The sequence below is a fragment of the Apiospora phragmitis genome (genome assembly GCF_038363925.1).
Source record: "Apiospora phragmitis strain CBS 135458 chromosome Unknown utg000005l:1.0-4161743.0:1.0-4166827.0, whole genome shotgun sequence".
Classification (NCBI taxonomy): Eukaryota; Fungi; Ascomycota; class Sordariomycetes; order Amphisphaeriales; family Apiosporaceae; genus Apiospora; species Apiospora phragmitis.
This window is the reverse complement of record NW_027117403.1, coordinates 1,243,022-1,265,101: the sequence shown is the minus strand read 5'-3', so window position 1 is coordinate 1,265,101 and position 22,080 is coordinate 1,243,022. Positions and strand designations below refer to the sequence as shown.

The window sequence follows — 22,080 nt, the reverse complement described above, 5'->3', positions numbered from 1 at the left end:
ATTTCGCCCTATATTGCATCAAGATGCTTAGACAATCTGGTCAAAAGTCAAAAAAAAAGCACGGTGGTCGCAAGGGGTGAGTGCAAGTCCCCGTCCGTCCCTGATAAGTTGAACGTATGGACACTTACATGATCAACAGATCAAGCAAGCCCAAGCCGGTGATGGTGGAGAGATACATTGACGAAAATGGAAACGTCATCGAGAGACTCGTATCCGATGAAAATGAGTCGCTTTCGCCTCGGGAGGAGTACTACGTGGCCAAAGCCGACAAGACCATCGCCGAATTCGACCGTGCTTGGGCTCAAGCTTCAGGCTCAACCAGCAAGCAAGGCTGACCTTCCTATCAGTGAGTACCTCTTCGCTGGATGCTCCCTCCTGTATTTAACGTATTCTGCGTGCTAGATCGTTCGTCGTAAAGTTGAACTGCCAGGTTCTGAGATGTGACGCATGATAATGGGGATAGGGGTCGAGACCTAAATTGCAGCTGCTTCTACCATCTATGTTGCTGCTTTTACTGTTGTTCTCACTTTTTTCTCTTTCATCTTCAGTGGTGTTGCAATGCCTTCAAACCTCTACGTGAACTTTGGGTTGTTGTTGACTACTAGTTCTCTTGAATAATCGTTTTATACTAGACTTGATATTCGAGTCAGCTGTGTGATCTAGAAAGTCAGATATAGATTATCAGGAATGTTTCAGTATGTCATATGCGTACGTAGTGTAATATCTTAGCTGGGAACGGTCTCACGTTCTCCCAGTGGTCAGAGGAAGGCATACCCGAGGCCACAACGAAGGTTTCTTGGAGATAGGATTCGAGGTCGGCTGCACATGACGAAGATGTGTACATTTGGCCACCGAGAATATTATGTACTTAGCTGCCAGCTCTTGGTATTGTCAGCGCATCTACAGTCAGGCATGGCGGAGGTGGAGGGCAAGGTTGTCGGCGGGTCGTTCCTTAATGGGCCATGCCGAGGTTGTAGGAGGATATCACTAGAAAGTGGCAGAAGAGCTCATCAGGAAGATAGAGATTCGGGATAATCAGAGATAGCGTTATAGAATACTTCTAAGAAGCCATAGTATCGTATATAAATATCGAAATTAGTTTAATATATAATAGTTCTATATATAAATGTAGTTATATATATCATGTTCGTTTAATATATAATAGTTTTATATATAAATGTAGTTATATATATCATGTTCGTTTATAATTCGATTAGTTCGTATGGCGGCGGTAAAGCGTTTAAGGTGCAGCACCTAATCCGTTGTACTGCTATCGACTTAGCGCGGTACCCCTGAACACCCCGCTATGAGCAGTCAGTCACCTGTACGAATAGCTACAGTACTACTGTCGTTACAGGGCTGTCATTCTTCGCTTCATTGCATGGTTATTTGGCCGACTCCAAGGGTTCAACCGGTCCCTTCACCAAACAATAAGCACGGGTTTGCGCCCATCCAGCAGGCGTGAGGGCGATCGGTGCGTGTAAGTCAGTCCATTCCGTGCCCTCCACCTTTAGCAGGTGATTGACGTAGCGGGGCTCAAAGATGTTGATGCAACAAAATATGCCGCCAGGCTTGAGAATCCGGAAGACCTTAGGGTGCCAAAGTTGGGTTAAGTCAGTGGAAGCCCAACTGCAGGGAGGTGTGTAAGATGCCGCACGCCCAATAGTGTCTTGACTCACCTCGCGGCTGTAGGCTGCCGTGTCTTCCTGTATCACGGGCGGGATGCTCTTCAATAGGTGTGTCGGACCCCACGCACACAGAGCGTAGAAAGTCGCTTTATCGAAGGCGAAATCAAACGAGTTAGACGCGATCTCGGGCATGTTGCGCACATCGTGTGGAAGCCATGTAATTGCCGGGTTCTTTGGCGCCATCTGCGCGATGACAGCCGCGGAGAACTCGATGCAGGTCTGGTCGGTGTAACCCCGCGAATACATCTCAAATGGGACGCTCTTTGTGAGAAGAAGTCAGCATGCCCTAGACAAACCAACCTAGCAAACGTCCCAGTGGACTGCCAACAACGTGCTTACGCTGATGCCAGAGCCGAGCTGGACAATTCTAGGCGTTGTTCCCGGCGGCCAGCGGGGATAGATGTTTTCTTCGAGGTACCCCTCAAGTTTTTCGGGCCCGACGTGCCACTCCTTGGTCGCGGGGTCGTCCTCGTTACTGTATCGCCCATCCCAGTAGTCGGCATTGCGCATCTGCGCTGCTTCGGAGTCGGCCATCTTTGAGGTACTTCAATGACCCCGAGGCGGCTGCTAAATGAACAGCAAACACGCCTTTTTGGGGATAATATGGTGCTTGTCTCAGTAAACCATCAGTACCTGGAGGGATGGGTGGGGGAAAAGATGCTAGTATCCTGCCAGTTGCTTGGCAGTTGCACAATTGTTAGGCCAGTCGATACAATGCGCATTCTCAGTCAATCATGTCCGCATCGTCACCTACCTTACTGTCCTGCTGGGAACTGGAGCCTTCAAGCCCTACTTTCCCAACACGTACAATATAGTCTATAATAACAGGACCTATCTTCAACAGCGGCCAACACAGTGTGCGACGGCGAAATAACGCCGTCTCATAACTACAGCGGACATAGCTCAGTTGGGAGAGCGCCAGACTGAAGTCTAACTTCGGGAACATCAATCTGGAGGTCGTGTGTTCAATCCACACTGGCCGCAAACTTCTCTTTTTGCTTCCTTGCCAAGTTTGTATATTGGCAATGTTTACGGTTATCATTCACATGAAACTTTGTTCATACACGGTGTAGTCTCTGCGACTCTTAATGAGGTGTGTAAGAGTGTCCACTCCACGCATGTTGTGGTCTGGCTGGTTGTAGTAATGGAGTAGGTTGAGTTGATGATCATGTCTACTTATACAAGGCGTACCGCGCAAATCGTAGCTACAGTAACCGATGCTCTCTGATCCCTTCTTATTTAAGGTGAGTATTTTGTTATCAGTGCACACACCCCATGTGCTCAAATCAGATCACGACGAATCCGCAGCAGCCACCACCCCTGTGCGCATAAACAGATTCGGCGGCAACTCGCGGTCCCTAAACTCCTCGTCCACGTCGTACACCTCGTCCCCGCGCCCCTCCTCGGGCCGGAACCCCAAGCGCGCATACGCATGCCGCCCCATCGCCGACGCCTCGGTCGTGGCCTCGAGCCCGCCGCGCCGCTCCGCCTCGTCCAGCCCCCACTGCACGAGCCGGTTCGCGACGCCGCGGCGCTGGAACCGCGGGTCGACGGCGCAGATGTCGAGCGTAAACGTCGCCGCCGGTCTAGTGGTCTGCTGCGGCTGCTCTGGCAGAGACCGGACGTACTCGATGCGCCGGCGCACGAGGCTCTTGATCAGCTGCGTGCAGAAGCGCTGCGTGCGCTCGTCGCCTGGGTACAGTTCGCCGAGGTAGGGCGGCGGGTCGTCCTTGGGGTCATCGCCGAGGCCGGCGACGAAGGAGAGCTGGCACCAGATCGCCATGCCCGCGACGACCCTCTTTTGGTCGTCTTCAGGGTCGGGCACCGTGGCCTTCAGGAATACCTCGTTGGGCTGTCCGTTCCTGTTGGTGGTCGTGGACTGCCAGCGCTCCACCAGTCGCGCGACGTGTTCCTTTTTGCCCTGCGCGGTATCCCAGCCCGGGTTCATGGCCGTCCTGTCATCAACTCCCGGCGTTAGACATGCATACCCCTTTGAGGTTTCAGGTAATTAATAGAGGATAAATGTCGCTCACTCACCAGATGGCGTCGTTGGTCTGGTGACCGAAGGCCCCGCACAGGGCCTCGTACCCCGCGGCGAGGTCGTCGGGGCTGCTCATGAGCTCTATCCGCACGTCAGCGGCCGCCCCATCGTTCTTCGAAGAATCTCCAGCCATGGCGAGTAATGATAGCAATGATCAGGTTGTATAAGGAGAAGAATGGTTCTGGGTTTGATATTGGTGATGCTCGATAAGCAAGTTGTTGCGTCAATAGGTCTTTCTTCGCTAAGCGGTAAACCACGGGGAACTTTCCGGCTAAGTGGACCGCTGATCGCGTGGCGGGCTCATAGAGGTGAACAGAATGTCTTGGCGTCTGAGTTCATTATGAATCAGAATCGGACGTTGGGCACTATCGCGAACCCATCCATCAAGGCGGCGGTGCCGACGGCCTCGGACGACGGGCTTCTGGACGGGCCACGACGGACGGGGTTTTATCTACCTGAAATCTACACGAGCTGGTCCCGACGCCAGAAGTGTACTCAGTCAGCCCAAGATCCAACTACTAATAACTACTACGAACAAGAAGGGATTGGCGAGATCAGATGGCTTTCATACACAGATCGTCAAGGTCTACGCAGGCCAAGAACTGTCAAGTTCACCCAGACATGCGAGGTTAACTTTAAGGGATACAATGTCTTGGCGTCGGAGGATTTGTAGCACCTGGCGGCCGCTGATAATACCCAAACCATGCGCTCGGTAGCAGCTGAACTTTCCAACACCCTGGGTCATCATCTTCTCCAAGAATTACTCATTTCACATGCAAGAGACCCAGCCGTATGCTTGGTATGTTTGAATTGTTAAATGAATTGAGCATGAAGCAATTACTTCATACTATCGCTCTCACACAAAGTGCGAGTCGCCACTTGCTAATAAGTACAGTTGATTTGTTCCATCGCGCTACGCTGTTGGGGGGTATATCCGTCGCCGCATCAAACCAAAGTTCACCAGAAACATGCGCCCTTTTAATCGCTAAAATGACTTGGAATGTCCCGATTCAATATATTCCCCGGAGTCATGCCAGCCGGGGACGACACACGAATCCGCTGTGTGTCGTGGGTATTTCGCTCCAAAAATCATTCGAGCTTGTCGCTTTGCTCTGAGGCCCCAAAAATGCTTTTCTCCCCGTTGTTTTTTCCCAGTTGTCCATTTGAAAATGATGATAATGATAATATCCCGTGCGCCATGCTTGTAATGCAATCATGATAAAGAGTCGAGTGAAGTATATGTTCAAGATGATGAAGCGCTGATAGCTTCGACATCCGAGGTGAAATGTATAGCGAGATCAGCTCAGCTGTTGCGTCGCAGGCTGCTGCTGATGCGCCCCAAGATGTTGGAGCGGACGCTGCCCGAGGAGCGGGAGCTGGCGACGCTGCTCGCATCGGAGCCCTTGCGCTGGTTGGCTGCAGAGGCGCCCTTCACAATGGCGTTGCCGGCGCCGCCGCGGCCGACGTAGCCGACGGCCTTCTCCTCGATGTGGCTCTGCAGCTTGTAGGACTCCTCAAAGGACATCGTGGGGCGCTGGACAGATGCATGGGCATTGCCGGCGCCGCCGCGGCCGGAGTAGAAGCGACCTATGTTGGGACGGGGGGGGTGGTGATGGGCTCGGTGGAGATGCCGGTTGCGGGTGTGGTCTCAGGGGCGCGGAAGAAGTTGCCGGCGCCGCCGCGGCCGGAGTGTGTGAAGGAGTCCTTGCGGACGGTGGGGTGAGGCTCGTTGACGGTGAAGCAAGGCATTGTGATGTATGTGGTGGTGGTGGTGGTGGCGGTAGTTGTTTGGATGCTGTTCTTGGCGGTATGTAACGGCGGGGCCCTTTTGCAGAATCTGGGGTAGATTGCAGATATCAATGTAATCGTGTTTGATGTTCAGAAGTGATAAGCGTACTTCAAAGGTTCAATCAGAGAAAACAAAGAGAGTTGCGAACAAAGGCCCGAGGGGGAGGGATATTATATCCATCATGGGCCGTAAGGGGGCGTTGGTCTCGGACGTGTTAGTCACGTTTACATATTTACTCGAAAGTTCCAATACCACGCTAATAACAAGCGAACATTGAAAGGCAGTGGTACGGTACGGTACCTACGGGATTACGTTACCCTGAGAAATTTGCTGGCAGCTGGGACCACGCAGAGGAAATTTGAAAATGTACCACCTGACTGTCTTTGCGGTGCTAGAGTACAGGCAGTAATTGCAGGTGGAAACAAGAAGGGAGCCCACAAGGTCTGGTCTGATGTTGGTTTGGACGGTGGAGAGAGGCCAATGGTTGGCTTGGGATTGCCCAAAACAGTAACTGGCTCGAGTGCTGGCAACAGGAAATCAAATGAGCCAGCGAAAGACAGAAAAAAATCTCTGGGCTCTCGGCCTCGCTTCTTGGCTCTGGGTCCGGTGGTAGGGCGCTTAGCAGTTAACGGCAAGAAGGTGGAATCCGGGGTAGCTAGGCAGGCGATGTTAGTGGCCCGCGTGATGCCACAGCAGGGAAGCCATTAGCTACCTATTAGCTAACAGCTTCCTTTGGTGTCAGGCTGGCACGCATCACCAGACCTTGGAGGAGCTTGGCCCGTGTTTTGCTCAGCAAACCATTACCCCATAGTTTCCAAGTACCTCGACAAGGGGTCATGACTGGACTTTGTTGTCGTCAGTGTCTCAGCTTATGATGTGAATCTCGGCTGACGCTGCAGGTACGCTTCTTACAGCGGCGTGTACTGTCGTCCGTCCAATCATGCGCGCGCCCTGGCCTGGCCGACCGCAATTATGCGCTACCATTGGCCTGATTTCTTTCCATCTGTCCCTGATGCACCACAGCCAGTAGCCCAGCTCACGATGCCGTGATTCTCCCCGCCGATGGTGCAGAGCCCAGAAGGGCGGTGTCACTTACAAGCGAGACACGCGGTTCCTGTAGCCCTCCATTCGGATGAGGCCATAAAGCAATATTGCTTCCATGCCAGGTCACACAGCGTCTAACAAGCAGGCCTTGCACTTCCGCGGAGAGGTGCTTTGGGGGCTGTCCGCTGTTTGGCAGTACTGTTTTTGGATTGTACTCGTCAGTTCGTTTGTGTGCCATATTGCGTGTGATGGCAGCACATAGATTAATTCATTACACATGTCCCGACGTGTCACCAAGCTAATCGAAGAGATCGTGTCTTTTGGTTTCATACCAATGACCTGGAGAATTTTTCTTTTCCTTCTTACAAAGGGCCGATGACGATGCAAGCTCGTTTCTGCGGTTTCCAGTAGTGTACGGGACCAGCCCGCTTGCCTGCTCGCCCCAGTTGAGGAGAATTTTTGCAGCGCTATTCCTACCACATCATGCACCAATAACCTTTTTTCTGCAGAGGAGAGGGGTGGAATGAGGTGAACTGAGGGGCATTACTTCAGGGCCTTTCCCCATTTGCACCACAACGATCTTGAAATGCCAGATGTCGATCTGCCGCCTGACCAGACTAGCGAAGATTCAATATCAGGAATGCTCTCTGCCTTGGAAGCGACCTCTCCAGAAATATGCCTTGTTGGCGCTTCGACAATGCAGTTCACTGCTTGCTGATCAATTGATGAACTGTACTCCAGCTCAGGTTAGGCACTGCAGCCTGGATGGGCGGCGGTGACCGTGGCAAACCTGAGTGGATGACATCACACACAAACAAACACAAACCGCCTCGGGTTAGGCGTTCTCCGTCCCGGTGGAAGCCGCCATGGAACCTTTTCGGGACTTCTGGGCTGACTCTGGCCCTGGACAAAAAAGAACAGGAAATACATACGCCGCAAAATTCTCACTGAAAGATTTTCAGCTTGCCCGGCCCATCCAGGTTTGATGTCAGCCGATGCACAGCTTTTTCTCAGGTTGCCTTCAGCTCGCTGGTCTGGGATATGCACGTCCCATAGCTGTATTCACTGTTTGACCGACATCGCTTGCTTGCTGAGGTCACATTGCTTACTGGAGACGCTTGAGCCATCTGTCGCTGGTCTCCTGATGTGGACTAAATTTACGGCCGCCCTGGCCATCGTTGCTGGAGCCGTAACTGCAACATTGAACCTCCTTACTTGATCCCCTCACTGCATCCATCCATTGGACTAATTCTTCCACCGCCACTGGCAAAACCGTGTCAAGAGACTCAGATGGTACATGCCGATCAATGCATATGCAGCGCCAGCAATAAAATGCCATTTGTTAGTATTTCTCCATGATGCGGATGTTTTTACAGTTCGACGGACACAGCCTGGTGAGACGAAGACAAAGCCACATGTGTTCGCGTAGTCGGCAAAGGGGCAAAGGTGCAAATGCGCGACGCTTGGATCCCAAGGAAAAGCCGAATGTTTTGGTGAAGCATTCGCGGCCATGCCATTTTTACCTTACCAGCCAATTGGCAGTCCAAATTGGTGTTCAGAGGTTTGATGTTATGGCATGAGTTCACTCACAGAACAAAGCTTTCTTCAGGGGCATAGGCCACTAATTTTGCCAATCTGGGGCTCTCATTTTCAATATTGAATGAATCAAATCCACCCCTCATATTACCTCGGTCATTATTACCTACTCAACATCGTTGCCCGGGTAGATGCGAGCCAGCCTCAGCACCTCCTCGACTTGCGTGTACTTGGTCATCCTCTTCACCGAGCCCTGGACCAAGAATGATGGCACGAACTGCACCAGCCACCCCAAAAGGGCGCTCTGCCCGCGCCACATCCGGGCCGGCGGCGCCGACTTCTTCTGCAGGTCCTGCACGACCTGTTGCGCCCACTTCGCAGGAGGCATCCAGTCGCCGTCGTACCCGCGGCGCATGATGCCCTCGACCACCTCCCCTCGCGGGCGCGTAGATGGACTTCTCCGGCAGAATAGGGCCAGTGGAGCCATGACCACCGACGGTGCTGGCCAGGCTGGTATTGTTTGCAACCAATCTGGTCGGCCCCACGGCGCCCGTCTTGAGCTCGACGACATGGACGCCAAAGGCGTCGAGCTCCAGTCGCATCGTGTCGCAGAACATGGCCATGGCGGCCTTGGAGGCGCTGTACACGCCGTAGAAGGGGACGGGCACGGTGGACGCGACCGAGGTGTTGACAGCCACGATTCCTCCCCCACTACCACCGCCAGTACTGCGTCGCCGCGCCGACTCGAGCAGCAAGGGCAGAAACGCCTGCGTCACCGCCAGCACACCCCAGACGTTGATGTCGAAGATGTCCTTGGCCTGCGCGATCGACACGTCGGCCACGGGCATGGTCAGCAGGGCTCCCGCGTTGTTGACGAGGATGTCGAGGCGCTTGACGCGGGCGACGCAGTCGGCGATGGACGCGGCCGACTGGACGTCCAGCGACAGCGTCTCGATCATCCCGGTCGTTTGGGATTGCTCGACGGTGGTGGCGGCGTTGGCGGTGGCGCACAGCTGGGCCATCTTGGCGACGTCGCGGGCCGTGGCGTAGACGTGGAAGCCGGCCGCGTGGAAGGCGAGGGCGAGGGCGGCGCCGAGGCCGCCGTCGGAGCAGCCGGTGATCAGGACGGTGGGCTTGTTGTCAGACATCGTGGGTATGATATATTGATGGCGTTGTTAACCTGAATTATGTGAGGACTCTTGTCATCAACTCTCACTTGTGCCAAAGACTTGACCGAGAGATATGAACGACGAACTGGGCGAATTTAGCCAGATAGAAGTCCATGACGCAAAGATCGAAACAAAGTCAAAAGGGGCCTGAGTTGAAAGGGGAAGCAACATCGTTGGAGAGAGCGGGGTGAAGCGTCAGATCAGACAAGCTTTAAGGTACGTTCAACTAGTTCGCCTTGATGGAAGATATTCTAGGGACATCTCATGTTTTTTGGTTCGGGTTTTGTTCATCGCATGCACGGCTCGTTGGTTACGAGCAAATTTGTGGCAACGACGAGTTTGATTCGCATCCGTACGGTTCTTTCAAGACGATGGCACTGTCGCGCCTTGCTCGGCTTTGTTTCTTCTCGATCTTTAATTAAGCAGTCAACGAGCCGCAGAATTTGCAATCATGTCCTGCGCCTGCGTACACTCTCGTGTTGGCCGAAGGCAGTTGAGTATTGAGCAAGCATCATCCCTCTCCCTTGCTACAAAGTTTTGCCTGGCATTTTAGAAGGGGCAAGGCCAAATAGCTTGTCGACTCGAGGGCAAGAAACAACAATTATTTTGAAGGAAGCACTCTCCATCCTAATACAATTCGCACGATATTCATTAATAGGAGCAATAATGAGACCTTGCCCTGTTGCCGTCTTCATTCGTCATCCTCGTGGTTGTGCTAATTCTCAAGTAATCCTGAATGCAAGTTGCCGCCCTATCAACTGCCGATTGGTCGAAAAGCTGATCCGTGACGTGAGATTCCAAACCGTCTTCCGCCTCTGGCCTGATCTTCCACCGACTTCGTCCACACAAATGCACAAAACCAACTTCTCTCCTGGAAACCCCATCGCGGCAACATGCAAGATCTACCCGACGTCGTCTGGCGGCTAGTCGTCGACCAGCTCCGCCCCTCCTTCGAATGGGACGCCTACCTGCAGCGCGGGCCGTTCTGCTCCAAGTCGGAGCTCGCGGGCATCGCCGCCCTGGGCAGTCTCTGCCGGGTCTCGTCGCGCCACCGCGCCCTCGCCGAGCCGGCCCTGTACCGCGGCCTGCCGGCGACGCAACCGACGGCCCGGCGGCGGTGGCGCGGCTCGCGGGCCGCCTCGGGGCGCTGGGCGACGACCTGCCCGACTTCTCAGAGGCGTTTTGCGACGCCTGATCCGCGTACGCGGTCGCCCTGATGCTGCGCCTCGAGTTCCTCGACATCACCACGTCCAACGAGGTCTCGATACTGCCGTCCGTCTTTCGGGATGCGGCACGAGGCGGTGAAGAGGAGGGGGGTGAACACATACAGGCGCCGGGAACCCCGTCTGTGCCGGCGGCGACGGCCACCTCGAGAACACTGTCGCGGCTGGAGGGAATCTGCCTTCGGCGGCCTGCTGAAACCAAAGGTGCGCTGCGGATGCGGCTCTTCGAGGACGTGCTGCTGCTGCCTCGACTGGAAAGGGTCTACGGCCAATGCGTCGACCTGGACACTAGGTTGGCAACCGGTACAACACTGCAAGGCTCGCTACCGCCGCCAAATTCCAGCAACGTGCGAGAGGTCACTCTTGAGTATTCGCTTGTCGAGGTGGCTGGTTTCCTGGACCTTTTGCGCACCTGTCCACTGCTGCAGACGCTGAGGATTTGCTGGGGCGATTCCATCGTGGGCGAGAGCCAGCTGGCGTGGGACGGCTTCGGCGACGCGCTCAGAGAGCACGGATCCAACTTGGAGCTTCTGGACCTCGACTGCCGGCTGGATCTCGGGTACGAGATGGGCGAGTGGAGCGGCAAGATTGGGGATCTGAGCGGCAAGATTGGGGATCTGAGCGGCTTGCGACGCCTCCGCCACCTGTCGCTACCCCAGGACATCCTCCTCGTCAGCGAAGACGATCTCAGCGGGCTGGCTTATCTGGACGACGTCGACGGCGACGAGGCAGAGGACGAGAATGACGGCCCGGATGTTCGTCTGGAGCCGCCTCCTCCCGCCCTCCTTGGAAAGCCTTCGGCTCTACAGCGTGTACGACGATGAATCTTGGGTCGACAAGGGCGTTCAGGGGCTGTTGTCGAGCCAGAGACTGTTGCGACTTGGCCGCATTCAAGTCGATACTGCCGCCAAGCTGAATATTATGTCTCCTTATGAGGCGAACTGGGAGACCGAAATCACGGCTACTCACTTGGTCTTCCGTTCAACGATGCCAACGCTCTGATGGGGCGTCACTTAGGCAGAAATTGCCTTCCACTGCTGTTGTGTGGATTACGTAGCTACGATTCTCCGGTGTTCAATGGCAGAACTTTGAAAAGAGTATGTAAGACAGGTTGTAGTTCCACAAAGGATCAAGACAGCTGTGAGGTACCGTATAATGCCCTCTTTCAGTCATGGCTGTGACACATTGGTTTTTCAGCACAATCACTCTACCACGGGAACAAACCTAGTCCGAGTTCCCGGTCCCGAGGACACAGGTCGTGCTGTCTACTGGTGCCAGCTTCAAGCGTGCCCGCTCCTGTGAGGCTCTTATGCTAGCACCGGGTATGAAGGATAACTGCGGTGATGCCAAGTCGTTGTTTAAACTATACAGTGCGAGGCAGAGCTTAAGAGAGAGTATGGAAGGTTCCAAGATGCGCGAATCGACATATGAACCTTGCCTTTCCTTAATGAATAAATGCTAGAATCTGCCCATCATGCCGTTCACAAAGACCGAGATTGGGCATCTTCAACTCCCTTCTCCACCAGACCAAACGCATATAGACGCATCGTGTTATAACGGACGCAGGAGTACAAGGAAATAGTGGGCTAGATTGAAGAGAAGAGAAGAATATCTAGGAGAGGAGCTGAGAAGTGATATACAATACTCAGGGATCATTTATGCTAGTGGCCTCCACAGGTCAACTGTATAACTGGATAAAATCTGGGATATTTTGAGTGCGATGCCAGGGCCAAGTACGTCTCCGTAAGTCACGTGGCTCTGATCAGCAGTACTGTTCCGCAGTGAAATAGTGAGAAAAGTACTGATTAGATTCCCGTCAGAATAGCGTCGCACTAAAGTTGTTTGATCCCTGAGTACAACTCTCAGGGATCATCTAGCTTAGTGCGGCACTATTCTGACGATATGTCAATCAGTACTCTGTGCACTGCTTTTATACTGATCGGTACTGCCAATCATATCACCTGATTTTTGGGGCTGTACCGGCCCTGGTTTTCACAGCCAAAATTATCTATCCATGCTTTATCCAGTTATACAGTTGACCTGTGGAGGCCACTAGCATGAATGATCCCTGAGTATTGTATTGTATGTATATCTGTGGGGCACGAGGCCGCCATCTCAAGGATTGGTGGTTAGTATTCGAATGAGAACTTGCCCCCACCCACCAGCAATATCGCAAAACAAACCAGCACCTAGTCCTTGTCTCCTATGGAATCAGGGTACAATACAAACGTGCTGTGGCCACAAGGATTCCTGGTCCCCATTGGATCACCCATCCCTAACAGAATCGAAATCAAGAGCACCAATAGTATCCACCAATGGGAAGCCATCGCCCACCATTACTCCCCCATCATCCTGGTCATCAATTCCTGTCGCATAGGGAATCTGGTGTAGTGTCAGACTCTCGGATACCTTAGCACCTGTCATTGGACGACAGTAGCGGACGCGCCTTTTCTCAGATCGCTGGTAGGCTCTTTGTCTGACCCCTTAGTCCGAGGCTCATCATCCATGGATTCCAATACTGCAATGGATTTCGCATTATTAGGTGCGCCAGGTCCGGGGTTGATTGTCGGGCCCGTCGGAATTTCTGCACGACTACTCGCTGAGCGGAGGAGATTCAGGACCCCCCGCCCCTTGGACATCTCGAAAAGCGTCCTACCGCTTCCATCACGTTGATAAATGTTGGAACAGCAGGAACTGAGGTTTTCCATACTACTCCAAAAGGGGTGCCACGTGCCTGCGCGCACGAACCCCTTTTCTGTTTCATAAAGAGGGGCATACGATGCCCCTCGCAGCTCGCACTGAAGATAGACATGAATAATAAGAATATAGCAATATAACCCCGATTGAACCCGGAACCCCCGTACGTACGGACAGCCCATTCAACAATAAATATCAACTGCCCCGGTATCCAAGAGAGCCTTTGTCATCTTAATAAGCCCACGTTTGACTGCAATACAGAGCGGAGTTTCGTCGTTCGCATTTGTATCATCCAAGTGGTTCATCGAGTAGGGCAGTAGTAATATGACCATTTCAACGTTGCGAGATCCGCAAGCACAATGGAGAGGACGCTCCCGGCTCATGCTGCCAACTATGCTCATATCATTGACAAGGTCGTTCTCTAACAACGATTTGACGCAGTCCGACTTGCCAAGCTGAATTGATTTGTAGAGTGGGCTATCGCGTTCGGCGCTTTTCAATCGAGTGATATGTTCGTCCATCACTTGCAACAGGAACACCAAAATAAGCCCGTCGTCTTTTGCAATCGCTCGATCCAATGTATCTGTTGACAATTCAGCCAACATATTTTCTTGCTTGGAAAGGCTGAAAAGGCGTTCCATGATTTCCATGGTGTCTTTTATAGCCCTATGATCCCGAGAGTGTAGTATTTTGAGAAATGTCTCCGCGAGGTTCAATGGCCGTTGTCTTCGAGAGTTCATAGATAAAAGCAAATCGAATATGTTTCGGTCGGCGTAATTTGCGGCCTCTTGTATTCGGGAGAAGTAATTGCCACTGTTTATATAGTAATGGGTTTGCTCCTGTGTTGCTGCGTTAAGCAACACTCGGCACATGGTAATACTTCTCTGGCGGATGGCTAGATGCAGCGATTCCAGTCTAGGCGCAGCCGCTAAAGGATACAATGTTGCATCTATGGCATTGAGTGCGGTATATTAACATAGTTCGACATGGCCGTTCTCCGCAGCCACCGCTAAGTGTAAGTCGATAAGGCGTTTGCCCTTTTTTATCCAATATTTGACAGCTTGAATATCGCCTCTTGTACAGGCGTCATACAAAGGCTCCATTTGCCCACTGGCGGTGGGAAACAAGTCTTTTGGCTTATTCTTCACGCTTGTGTGTGCTTCTTTCGTGTGTTGGTCCAAGTCCGCACGAGTAGTGAAGCCGACCTTTCTTCGAGGGCAGCTTTCAATAGAGCAATTGAATTGGGCATAATGCTGAGCAGCATGATAGTCCCCCGATTTTCTGCTTTCGAAGCCATGACAGAATCGGACACATCGGGGCTTGGGGCATTTATATCGTTGCTCTCCGTTCAAGGAAAAGAAGACATTCCTAGACCGGCCATCGAGATCAGTAGGGTCGATGCCTTCAACGACCGTTCTGATGGCAGATGAGAGGTGGTCTAGATGTTTTATGTAGCGCCTCAGACCATTGTTGGTATTGAAGAAGCTCTTCATGCTTTCCAGGACATCATCAACGTCTTCGATTACCTCATTGTCGTCGAGGTGTTGCAGAAGTGTGTTGAATGCTTGTTGGATATGACGTATTATTGACAGAGATAGCTTGTGGCCGTGCTCCAAGCAGAATTCCAAGTGCTTCTGCCAGGAAAACACCAAAAAGTCGAGGAACCCGTAATAGCCGTTCATTGCATTTTCGCGGACAACGGCGGCGGAATTGGCCTTGAACGGCAGTGAAGCCAGATATGTCGATGAGAAAATGGCCATATTGGCATTGACTTCGGGTAGAACGACAAGACCGCTTTGGATCAAGTACCTGTTTGGTACGTCAGCCTTATGCAAATATATCATTTTCATGCATCTCCGTACTCTTCGGGCCGTATCATGAACCAGGCCCACCACCGGGTCGGTGCCATCCAGACATTCCATACCAGACTCGAGTTGCTCGATTTCCACGAATGATCCACATATGCATTTGCAGTTATCGACGCGACGTTTCCTTGGATTGCAGATTCCATTATGGGGGTCGATGCAGGAGAGCGATTGTATTTCTCTCCACCTGAGGGGTCTCACCGCGCAAGTCAACCATTTCAGTATTTGACATGCCGCTTCCCGTTGCGATTGCGGGCGACTGGTTTGATCCAAGATCCGGAAGGCGATACGGTCGTACCTAGTACAAGGTTAGGTTTTTGTTCCGCCAACGGCTCAGGGGTAACGCACGCCTCGTCTAGGCCTTTCGGAAAGTTGACATTCAACTCCTCATCCAGCTCTTCTATCGATCCTTGAGCCATGAGATTATCCATGACAAGCTTTGCGTAAAGAAACATCACTAATAATTGATTAATAGGGGGCGTTGCTAGGCTAAGACGTACGCAGAACTTGTAGCTGCTCACCTTTTGATAATAGTACCACCTTCTGAGTGATATTTCGCTCCTCTCCAGGATGGAGAGAGAACCTTTGTGAGACTTCAGATGCACGAGACTTCGTAAATGACTGGATGTCCTCAAGGTGGAGTGCGGAAGTGTCGAGAGAAACGGATGGGTATTCCAGAGAGTACATGATCAACCACGCCATCTCTTTGCCCCAGACACAACACGCGAATTTTCAAGCCTTCCCTGGCGCAATCGGGGATAGTAGACTTTAAAAACCATTCCATGATTCTTTTAGACTCGTATCCATCGCTGTGATGGTTGCATTCATCTGGACCGTCGAGAATGATGGTGCACCTGGCCTGAGTCTTGAGAAGCTCGACCGCCCAACTCTTCAGTGTAGCCATTGTCTGCGCTTCTCTCGTACTGACCGAGCAATATTTTTCGTATAGCACATGGGCCAGAGAAGCGTCTTGGCGTACCAATTGAGCCAACAAAGCTCGCAACATGTGAGCCATTGATCTCTTATCGTTGCCAGTATGCTTGAAATAGAAGTACAAGAGAGAGGTGTGATTGAGGCCTGGCTGAGCTGAAATATGGTCGATTATACGCGCAGCCAAGGACGTCTTGTCTGTTTGGGCGATCAGTACTAGAAGCGAAAATATATCTGGCTCCCAAGCTCACGTACCTGCACCTGGCATACCGTGGATGAACAGTGCGCAGTCTGGAAAAACCTGCGACTGCATCCAGTTCAAAAAGGAGGGGCTTTGGAAGATCCAAGTACCGGACTTTCCATGGCAGGATTCAAGGCCGCTTGTTGGTCAGCCCTACAATGTGAAATGTCCAGTTTGGCCAGCATAGAACTCATCTCTTGAAAAGACAGTTCTCGCTGCAATGCCTCTCCGACCTTATCGGATGATTGGATCAGTCCGTATACCTGATCAGAGAGCTTCGTGTATACGTCATCAATTTTGTCTTCCAACCCTTTAAAGTTGGTCGAGGATTGATCTGACGTGGTTTTCAGAAACTGTAATGTTCCATCTCTGCCATTTCGGATTCCTAGGACAGCCGCGTTGAGTCGTTCGTCCAGGAGAAGAGCCCTATGGCGTTTGAGACTCTCGAGTATGGGATTGAATCTACTCTTGAATGTTTTCCAGGTTGAATCGAAGCATATTCTCCAACCTTTAGACTTGTGCGTTAGGTAATTGGCGAATTAAGATTTGGGCACGACTGCTTACCTGGCCTGGCGAATACATCCATCGCATTGCGGTGGAACTCCAGAATGTCACAGAAGTACTTCTCGAGGACTTCAAGGACTGCGGGAGCTTCCTGGAATAGTGTTTCATACTGCCGCAGGCCAGGAATCACCTCACCAATCTCGACATAGGTGTCCAACAATTGTTCTAGTGTTTGGAGGCGCGTGCCTGCCATCTTCAAACGCAGTTAGTACCCAAAGGAACCGACGGTGGGCATAAGGGCTGCATACCATAAGGGCAAGTTTGATAGGTCCCTGTTGAGAAGTATGTTAGCGTACTTAACAGGAAGGGGTGATATTAATTTAAAATTGACATCAGTTACCCAAATAAAGGCCACAACCTCTGAAACGTTGAGAAAGACCTGAACCAACTGTTCAATATGTGCCCATAGCTTCGAGGAACTTTGATATCCTGTTTAAACTACGCAGTTTCTTTGTCGACCCATATCGGTCCTGCCTGTATGGATTGGATTTCATCATTGACCTTGTCCAGAGACGATGCAGTGAATAGCTGCCTTTGCTCAGGGGTCAGACCCTGTCGAAACCTTTCGATGGCCCGATTCAAAACGATATCGGACATGGTTGTCACGAGTGTTCAGGGTATGAGACGGCGGACAGCTCAACAGTTGTGAACATTGAAAGAAAATACAACTCTGGAGAGCCCTTTAGGATATTTGAGTGAACTTTGGCCCCAAGGCAGAATCCAATGCTTGGTATGGGTGTGTTGCACCTGCATTGGTATGTGGCTATGCTCTTAGCCTATGGTATTGCCTACCCCCACCTCCCAGTATGCATGGATGGCCGACAGCTGGACAGAGGGCAACTGTCTCAATTTTCCTTTTCCCATTGGTTTCCTTATTACACTCACACTAAACTGCACGTGGTAGGTATTACACATCCTCGAACACTCCCGAGGTCCCCTTGCCGTACCTAACCCCCTCGCCGTACAGCCATTTCGACGTCGACCACTTCCGTCATCTACTACCACTTTCTTGGTCCAGTACTACTTTAGAAGTCCATACTTATTATGTACTCGTTGCAATATACCGTAACATGTCCTTTCTACCGTCGAGAGACTGCGACGGCGAGATGGTGGAAGGGATGCGATGAAACGGTGAGGAAGGAATACAATACTTTCAAAAGTCGAAGCGCGCACACGGTCAATGATACGTATTAAAAAAGTCGTCAGCTTAAGCCGGAAAAAGGAATTGAGACAGTTTGCTCTCTGTTCAGCTGTCTGGCCCTCAGTGCGCCAGCGCAGCAACTGCGGCTGCAGCCACACACGACCACATGATAGCACAGCCCTCCTGGCGCATTGCATTGCAAATTATGCCTAGGATGTACTCAAAACCTAGGTCTCTGCCCTTATTTGAATTGGGCATGTTCAGTGCGGGCAATACCCATCATAATAAACCTGTTAGACATTCTCCTGTTGAGATCGGCCGACAGATTCTTTGCAGGTTAGTCCCAGCAATGTATGCTACAGTCATATGATTTACTTTGATACGCCTACCCAATGCTTGCCACGATGCATCCCAAGGGGAGATATTTGGATCTCCAGGCTGAGGGTGAAGAGTTATGGGCGAAGCGCCGTTGTGCCCCGTCAGAAACCAGGTGTACTGGCATTGACGAGTATTGTCTCGATTCGTGAGTCAGACAAGTCAATCCTTCCATCAGCTCATTACTACCAGAATGGCAAACTGATTGTGCTTCGGATTTCGCAGTGGAAATGAGCCTGAGTTCGGACATGTTTCTGAAGACAATTGGAACTGTTCTGACCGCATGTGCACTGATGTACCATCGGCACCTGCAACTATCGAAACCATTTGCTACGGGGCAGTACGCCAAGAGGTGTCCAGTCATCCATCTCTTGGTTTAAGACTAACGATGGGTAAAGCTATGTGATGCGAAGTTGAGAATGGAGTCATCATCGCTGCGGGATTTCCCAGTTACAACTTGGCACCGCTTTTACGAACTTAACGTTTTCCAAAGGGGCACTAACTACTATCTGAGATGAGATGAGTTTGAAAGGGAGGTAGGTGTTTTGGACATCCTTACTACAGAGATCCTGAAGTCATTCAGCAAACGACCCCAAATAACGCACACAGCTGTTTTGGATGCATCCGCCCTTCCGAAGCATCCCAAGAATAAGACCCAGCACGTCGTGGTCGATATATCGATCAACCTGCCAGGCCCCAGTCATATGATAGATGATGTTGGGGTTGCTCTGACAGAAGCCAACGGGTTTCTGCAGCATCCTTGTTTCTTACCTGCCGTCATGCCATATGTCAACCCACATTATTATTATTCCAGTGGTGTCAAAACTGATCTGGCGCATCTCATCGGACCCCCAACGGAAGACTCTGGAGCTTCGGAGCTTGCCCAGGGTTTGGGAAATGTTCTGAACAGCCTTGCCGAGTCAGAGTTGTCATCTTCCCTGGCATTAACTTTATCGATGGCAGAAGGGAAGATTATAAGCACGTTGAAGAGGATAGATTAACATTTCACCCTATCCGTCATTGAACTTTTAGGACCTGACATATACATAGTCACCAGAAAGAAGGAGTCGTCTCGATTTTGAAAAGAGAGGAAGGGGGCTATACTGCGTCCGCTACTAATATCCTCAAGAGCTGCATTGGAAATGGGTGAGTGCATTTTCAATTATATTTCTGTGTGTTGCGACATACCCTAGCTAACAATTACCTGAAAGAGAATCTAGGGGCTATTCAAGTCCAATAGTTGGCGGCATTGTTGCGGATGCCACGGGTCTCGGAAAGTCCTTGACAATGTTAAGTGCTGTGGTGTGTTCAATGCCAAGCGCAGCAGAGTTCTCCCACATGAAGATGGAGTTCCCAACGACACTCATTGTTGCTCCGTCTCCACGTATGCGAATCCCGTATAAGCATCATAAACTTTTACTAACTGGTCAGAGGTCATGGGAGTATGGAAATCGGAGATTGAGAAGTAGGTCCCACAAGAGAGACTTAAAGTCAGTCCCTCAGTTTAGCTGACGACTTGAAACCCAAGGCATATCGAACCCGGCACCTTTCAACTCTGCATTTTCCATGGCAGCAATCGTGCAAATGCTTCAGAAGATATTGTGGATAATGATTTGGTGTTGACTACATATCATAGATTGGTCTCAGACTGGAAATCATACAGACTGCTCCAAGGGATTATGTGGTTTCGTGTCGTCCTGGATGAAGGTATGATCTCCAGACCTGTTGATCTTAACTGAAGATGTTCCATAAACTGACAGGTTCAGCCCACTGGATTCGAAACACCACGTCCCAACAGTTCAAGGCCGCCAAAGACCTCCAGGCTCAAAGACGGTGGTGCCTCAGTGGCACTCCAATCCAGAATACCTTGGATGACCTGAGATCGTTGCTGGACTTCCTCCACTTCAAACCGTTCTCAGAACCGGGCTTCTACCGAAAGCACATCATTGAGCCACTACACGTCGCATCACTTGACCCTTTCCGAAATTTGCGGCTGCTGTTGCGTATCACATGTTTCCGCCGCACAGTGGAGCTGCTATGTATCCCTCCCCATGAAATTAGGGAGATCGCCATATCATTAACGGACACTGAAGCACAGCTATACGGAGAAATCCTAGATCGCTGTAAGGAAGAGTTCGAAGAGATTCTGTATATGAGGTCAACCAAGAAGCGGTATACTGTGCTGTTCGCCGCTACGATGAGCCTACGCCGACTTTGCAACCACGGCACATGCATACAACGCCAATACTCGTCAAGACTGCAGACACCAAAGCGCCAGGGAAAAGCCGCAATTAGGAAGAAAATCAACAATTTCAGCGATGAGCCGATGTGTGCATATTGTTATGGTGACGACGCAGACATCAGTGCCGATATGGGTGCTCTCGAAGTGTGTCCTGAATGCTCAAGAGTCTTGGACCACGGTAGAGCTGCCCCGTCGCCATTGAACGAGGGAGATGATACGCTACACGTCACGAGCACCAACCAGCCATCTACAGTTTCGACTTTCTTCAACAGTGCCCAGGTAGGGGATCTCGGGTTCTCTTCTAAGCTCAAGGCTGTCGTTGATAACATTCGAAGCTCTCCATCCTCAAAACAGTCTGTTTACCCCCATCCTTGAATTGACTTCATCCATGCTAATTTTGCAGTAGCATTGTTTTTACTTCGTGGCGTTTGACTCTAGAAATACTCCAGCGCCTGCTAGTTCGACAAGGAGTGCCTAATAGTCGGATAGATGGGCAGACATCCTTCGGGGAGAGAGAGGTAGTCCTCAAGCAGTTCTCCGGAGAAGAAGGACCAGACGTTTTACTCCTATCCATCGCCACCGGAGCAGTTGGGTACGTTAACGTACGGCGATTCATTGATTTCACTTTCTGGAGCGGTCGACTAACAGGCCGAAAACAGCTTGACTCTGACGGTTGCTGATCGAGTACACATTGTCGAGCCTCAATGAAACCCATCAGTAGAAGAACAAGCCATCGGTAGGGCGCTAAAGATCGGCCAGCAGCGAAATGTCGTTGTATACAAGTACATCGCAAAGCGTACGGTTGAGGAGGTAATTTTGAACCTTGCAAGAATACTCAAACAGAGCTTACTGACATGACCAAGAACATCGTCTTCCTTCAGAAGAGGAAAAGTCATTTGGCGAAGATCTCGTTTGACGGACACGCCGGTAGCCAAGAGGGAGAAAAGCTAGAGGTATGTTCCCCAAATAAGCTCTGAGTTGATGACCGCTAATGGCCGTTCAGGATATGTTATTTCTTCTTCAGAATGGTTCAGCTCAGCAGAAGGCTTCTGGGTAGAAATGGTGTATCAACACCTAGTTAGCTTTGTGTTTTACTTCTCCTACCAATACGACTTTCAAGTTGATACATATACTGGATGCATCGAGTGCCATGCTAATCCAAGTGTTGTTGGTTTGATGCAACGCACGGCTTCTACTTATCAGGGGCATCATTCCTCCAGCTCCGCAGCACGAACGCCATCCTCTCTTCGGTGCTCCTCACGGTGCGCGCAACTGCGTGGATCACAGTGGGCGGCGAGGAGAGTTGGCGGAAGTGGGCTTCGAGCGCGTGGACTAGTGTGGTTTTGCCGGTGCTCTGGGCGCCAATGATGTAGATGTTTTGTGGTGGTGGTTGTGGTCGTCGTCGTCGTGTCTTCATTGTAGAAATTGAGGAAAAAGAGAAAATGACACTTGTAGTCAAGTAGTTACTAATAGTTCATGAGATCAGAGGTATGAATCTCAAGTACATCGCGTCGCGTCGCGTCGAGTTGAATTCG

General features: G+C 51.2%; 11 protein-coding genes across 11 annotated transcripts; 4 read left to right on the top strand and 7 right to left on the bottom strand.

Annotated features, from left to right (window-relative positions):
- Window positions 1–23: 23 nt before the first annotated feature.
- On the top strand, window positions 24–335 carry PG994_004420 (uncharacterized protein; the record flags this gene model as incomplete). The annotated part of the gene is made up of 2 exons (XM_066855829.1): window positions 24–76; window positions 140–335. 2 exons carry the CDS (start codon window positions 24–26, stop codon window positions 333–335), a joined length of 249 nt encoding a protein of 82 aa, XP_066717996.1.
- Window positions 336–1,385: 1,050 nt separating this feature from the next.
- PG994_004419 (uncharacterized protein) lies at window positions 1,386–2,222 on the bottom strand (the record flags this gene model as incomplete). Its single annotated transcript, XM_066855828.1, has 2 exons — window positions 1,386–1,949; window positions 2,028–2,222. The coding sequence occupies 2 exons, from the start codon at window positions 2,220–2,222 to the stop codon at window positions 1,386–1,388; spliced, it is 759 nt and encodes a 252-aa protein (XP_066717995.1).
- A 757-nt stretch (window positions 2,223–2,979) lies between these two features.
- PG994_004418 (uncharacterized protein) lies at window positions 2,980–3,862 on the bottom strand (the record flags this gene model as incomplete). Its single annotated transcript, XM_066855827.1, has 2 exons — window positions 2,980–3,643; window positions 3,726–3,862. The coding sequence occupies 2 exons, from the start codon at window positions 3,860–3,862 to the stop codon at window positions 2,980–2,982; spliced, it is 801 nt and encodes a 266-aa protein (XP_066717994.1).
- Window positions 3,863–5,032: 1,170 nt separating this feature from the next.
- Window positions 5,033–5,478, bottom strand: PG994_004417 (uncharacterized protein; the record flags this gene model as incomplete). Its single annotated transcript, XM_066855826.1, has 2 exons — window positions 5,033–5,263; window positions 5,329–5,478. 2 exons carry the CDS (start codon window positions 5,476–5,478, stop codon window positions 5,033–5,035), a joined length of 381 nt encoding a protein of 126 aa, XP_066717993.1.
- A 2,790-nt stretch (window positions 5,479–8,268) lies between these two features.
- Window positions 8,269–9,246, bottom strand: PG994_004416 (uncharacterized protein; the record flags this gene model as incomplete). Its single annotated transcript, XM_066855825.1, has 1 exon — window positions 8,269–9,246. The coding sequence occupies one exon, from the start codon at window positions 9,244–9,246 to the stop codon at window positions 8,269–8,271; it is 978 nt and encodes a 325-aa protein (XP_066717992.1).
- Window positions 9,247–10,160: 914 nt separating this feature from the next.
- Window positions 10,161–10,484, top strand: PG994_004415 (uncharacterized protein; the record flags this gene model as incomplete). Its single annotated transcript, XM_066855824.1, has 1 exon — window positions 10,161–10,484. One exon carries the CDS (start codon window positions 10,161–10,163, stop codon window positions 10,482–10,484), a length of 324 nt encoding a protein of 107 aa, XP_066717991.1.
- A 221-nt stretch (window positions 10,485–10,705) lies between these two features.
- Window positions 10,706–11,314, top strand: PG994_004414 (uncharacterized protein; the record flags this gene model as incomplete). The annotated part of the gene is made up of 1 exon (XM_066855823.1): window positions 10,706–11,314. The coding sequence occupies one exon, from the start codon at window positions 10,706–10,708 to the stop codon at window positions 11,312–11,314; it is 609 nt and encodes a 202-aa protein (XP_066717990.1).
- A 2,301-nt stretch (window positions 11,315–13,615) lies between these two features.
- PG994_004413 (uncharacterized protein) lies at window positions 13,616–16,295 on the bottom strand (the record flags this gene model as incomplete). Its single annotated transcript, XM_066855822.1, has 5 exons — window positions 13,616–14,136; window positions 14,164–15,350; window positions 15,383–15,645; window positions 15,738–16,180; window positions 16,238–16,295. Coding segments are annotated over 5 exons (2,472 nt in total), but the record flags the coding sequence as incomplete, so codon positions are not given.
- Window positions 16,296–16,300: 5 nt separating this feature from the next.
- Window positions 16,301–16,980, bottom strand: PG994_004412 (uncharacterized protein; the record flags this gene model as incomplete). Its single annotated transcript, XM_066855821.1, has 2 exons — window positions 16,301–16,731; window positions 16,788–16,980. 2 exons carry the CDS (start codon window positions 16,978–16,980, stop codon window positions 16,301–16,303), a joined length of 624 nt encoding a protein of 207 aa, XP_066717988.1.
- A 12-nt stretch (window positions 16,981–16,992) lies between these two features.
- On the bottom strand, window positions 16,993–17,384 carry PG994_004411 (uncharacterized protein; the record flags this gene model as incomplete). Its single annotated transcript, XM_066855820.1, has 2 exons — window positions 16,993–17,196; window positions 17,289–17,384. 2 exons carry the CDS (start codon window positions 17,382–17,384, stop codon window positions 16,993–16,995), a joined length of 300 nt encoding a protein of 99 aa, XP_066717987.1.
- A 2,230-nt stretch (window positions 17,385–19,614) lies between these two features.
- On the top strand, window positions 19,615–21,881 carry PG994_004410 (uncharacterized protein; the record flags this gene model as incomplete). The annotated part of the gene is made up of 9 exons (XM_066855819.1): window positions 19,615–19,687; window positions 19,735–19,768; window positions 19,940–20,010; window positions 20,070–20,898; window positions 20,952–21,217; window positions 21,267–21,341; window positions 21,389–21,498; window positions 21,549–21,598; window positions 21,749–21,881. 9 exons carry the CDS (start codon window positions 19,615–19,617, stop codon window positions 21,879–21,881), a joined length of 1,641 nt encoding a protein of 546 aa, XP_066717986.1.
- Window positions 21,882–22,080: the final 199 nt, after the last annotated feature.